The sequence below is a fragment of the Antrostomus carolinensis genome, unplaced genomic scaffold (assembly GCF_000700745.2).
Source record: "Antrostomus carolinensis isolate BGI_N321 unplaced genomic scaffold, ASM70074v2 scaffold31292, whole genome shotgun sequence".
In the NCBI taxonomy this organism is placed as follows: domain Eukaryota; kingdom Metazoa; phylum Chordata; class Aves; order Caprimulgiformes; family Caprimulgidae; genus Antrostomus; species Antrostomus carolinensis.
In genome coordinates this window covers 4716-4963 of record NW_010299421.1, presented here as the reverse complement: position 1 = coordinate 4963, position 248 = coordinate 4716, and the positions used below count along the sequence as shown (strand labels likewise).

Genomic DNA, 248 nt, shown 5'->3' with positions numbered 1-248 from the left:
TGGCAGAGCCCACCACCCAAGGGAGGGCTTTGCCCTGGCTGCTCTCGCCCTGCAGAGATCGCCCTCTGCCCCAACAACCACGAGGTCCACATCTACCGCAAGGATGGAGCCAAGTGGAGCAAAGTCCATGAGCTGAAGGAGCACAACGGGCAGGTGACAGGTGAGTTCCATCCAGTGGGGGGGATGGGGACATGGCTGGTGGGGGGGCCTGCCCTGGAGTCAGTCCCAGCCCTGTTGGGGGCATGGGC

At 64.5% G+C, this 248-nt stretch overlaps 1 protein-coding gene across 1 annotated transcript in view; it reads left to right on the top strand.

The window, feature by feature from the left end:
* Nucleotides 1-42: 42 nt before the first annotated feature.
* LOC104520957 (actin-related protein 2/3 complex subunit 1B) overlaps nucleotides 43-248 on the top strand; it is a gene marked incomplete at both ends in the record, with an annotated part of 3280 nt that continues 3074 nt past the window's right edge. The window contains 1 exon segment of the mRNA XM_029083693.1: nucleotides 43-160. Within this exon segment, the coding sequence (XP_028939526.1) occupies nucleotides 43-160 (118 nt within the window).